At 33.8% G+C, this 1,706-nt stretch overlaps 1 protein-coding gene across 1 annotated transcript; it reads right to left on the bottom strand.

Annotated features, from left to right (window-relative positions):
- Positions 1-25: 25 nt before the first annotated feature.
- LOC117110835 lies at positions 26-1,568 on the bottom strand. Its single transcript, XM_033253669.1, has 2 exons — positions 934-1,568; positions 26-446 (listed from the first exon to the last, which is right to left on the bottom strand). The coding sequence occupies exons 1-2, from the start codon at positions 1,110-1,112 to the stop codon at positions 311-313; spliced, it is 315 nt and encodes a 104-aa protein (XP_033109560.1). The 5' UTR covers positions 1,113-1,568; the 3' UTR covers positions 26-310.
- Positions 1,569-1,706: the final 138 nt, after the last annotated feature.

Below are 1,706 nucleotides of genomic sequence, written 5' to 3'. Positions count from 1 at the left end.
ATAAATACTTCATAAAATTTCCTGGGAAATGACTTAAAGATTAAAACATTTTCTATGCTCAAGCACTGAATGATAAATATAATTTAGATAATCAATTAACGATAATATGATGAATTAAATATTGTAATACAGTAATTTATTTTTGTCAATTCACCCTCCCTTTCTTGTAATTGTAAATTTCCTCCATAAAAAGGCCTATAAAGTACAGGTTATACATAAATTTCTATACTGTATTCACTATCCATGCAGAATATTTTATATTTATTTATTTTATTTTACACACTATTGTAAGCCTTTGAATCAATCAAATTCAACCTACCCTAAGACCAGATCCTTTTTGGGTCTGAATTCCGAATGTTGGTGATGTCTTTTTCTCACTTGATTTCCGACCAATAGGTGGCGCTGTCTGTGCACGCTTATGGATAGATCTACTTGATTTTGCTGACCTGTCATTGAGATTTGTATCATTGTTGAGAAATAGTAAAAACTTTGATTTTATAAAAACTGTTCAGACACAAATTTTATCACTATGGAATAATGACATTACAATAACATTTTTTAGCGCATCAGCTCTTGCTAACAAATAGACTAGTGTATGAGCCAAGATTTGATGTGACCAAAGGATATGTAATAGCTGATATAGTTTTAAATGTTAATGCCAGTATCCAAGGTCAATCGACATAAACCTATCGATTGACCTTGATACAGGCATACACAGTTCCAACAATGAATTGGCTTATCTGTTAGAATAGAATGTATAAAAGTAGCAAGTAATGAATAACAACAAAAACAACAATATAATGATAATACTTTTATTAAATTAAAAAAAAAATTGAGGTAATGATAGTAGTGGTGATAATGATGATGATGATGTTAACTCAAAAATTATTTTTACTCAGATTAACCCATTATAGTATCAGTTCTAAATCATACCTTCTCGCTCCAAACTTCCTGTAGTGTTTTGGGTTATAGCTCGGAAACATTTCATTACCCGTCAATGGAGGGCGTTTATCAGGTGGCTTAATTTTTCTTACTTCATGGTATTTAACCATGATACCCCTTCCTTTGGGAGTTTCAAAGTATCGCTTTCCACTGACAACTCCCGCATGCATACCAACTGCTTCATCGAGATGAACGCCGACATAAACCTCAGGTAGAAGGATGTCATTATCTAAGGGGCCAACATACTTTACAACACCTGGATACAAACAATATAATAAAATTGTTTTTATCCAAAAAATGTGCTTAATTTTTCACATTGCAATGCAGAAGTTCGGTGATTAAAATATCTCAAAGAGCAGGGATCCCAAGTTGGAAGAAATTCCTTCCAGGAGATCTGGTTAAATGAGCTTCCTAACATATTTGAATTTTATTTTGCTGCACCCATTGGCACTGACCTCTGTGAGACAATTGATAATGAAGTAGTAAAAAACATACAAATATTATGAATTTGCAGGAGATGGGTTATTTTCCCAGAGATCCTTATTTGCTTGTGGGAGTGCGCGAAGCCGTCCCGATTTCGGAAGACTCCCGCGAATTCTGGGATCCCTGAAAAGTGTGAAATAGAAGGATCTTAATATATGCACTTGAATGGGTTTAATATATAGTTTCAATTGTGTAAATGTCGCCTTTTTGAATATTGCTTACCTAAGCCTCATAATAAAACAAACCACTACAGCTTATCAGAAGTGGATTGGGGGGGGGGG

This window comes from Anneissia japonica, unplaced genomic scaffold (genome assembly GCF_011630105.1).
Source record: "Anneissia japonica isolate Jap-2015-1 unplaced genomic scaffold, ASM1163010v1 scaffold19267_len1706_cov180, whole genome shotgun sequence".
NCBI lineage: Eukaryota > Metazoa > Echinodermata > Crinoidea > Comatulida > Comatulidae > Anneissia > Anneissia japonica.
The sequence above is the reverse complement of the archived record's forward strand: the minus strand, read 5'-3'. Positions and strand labels throughout refer to the sequence as shown.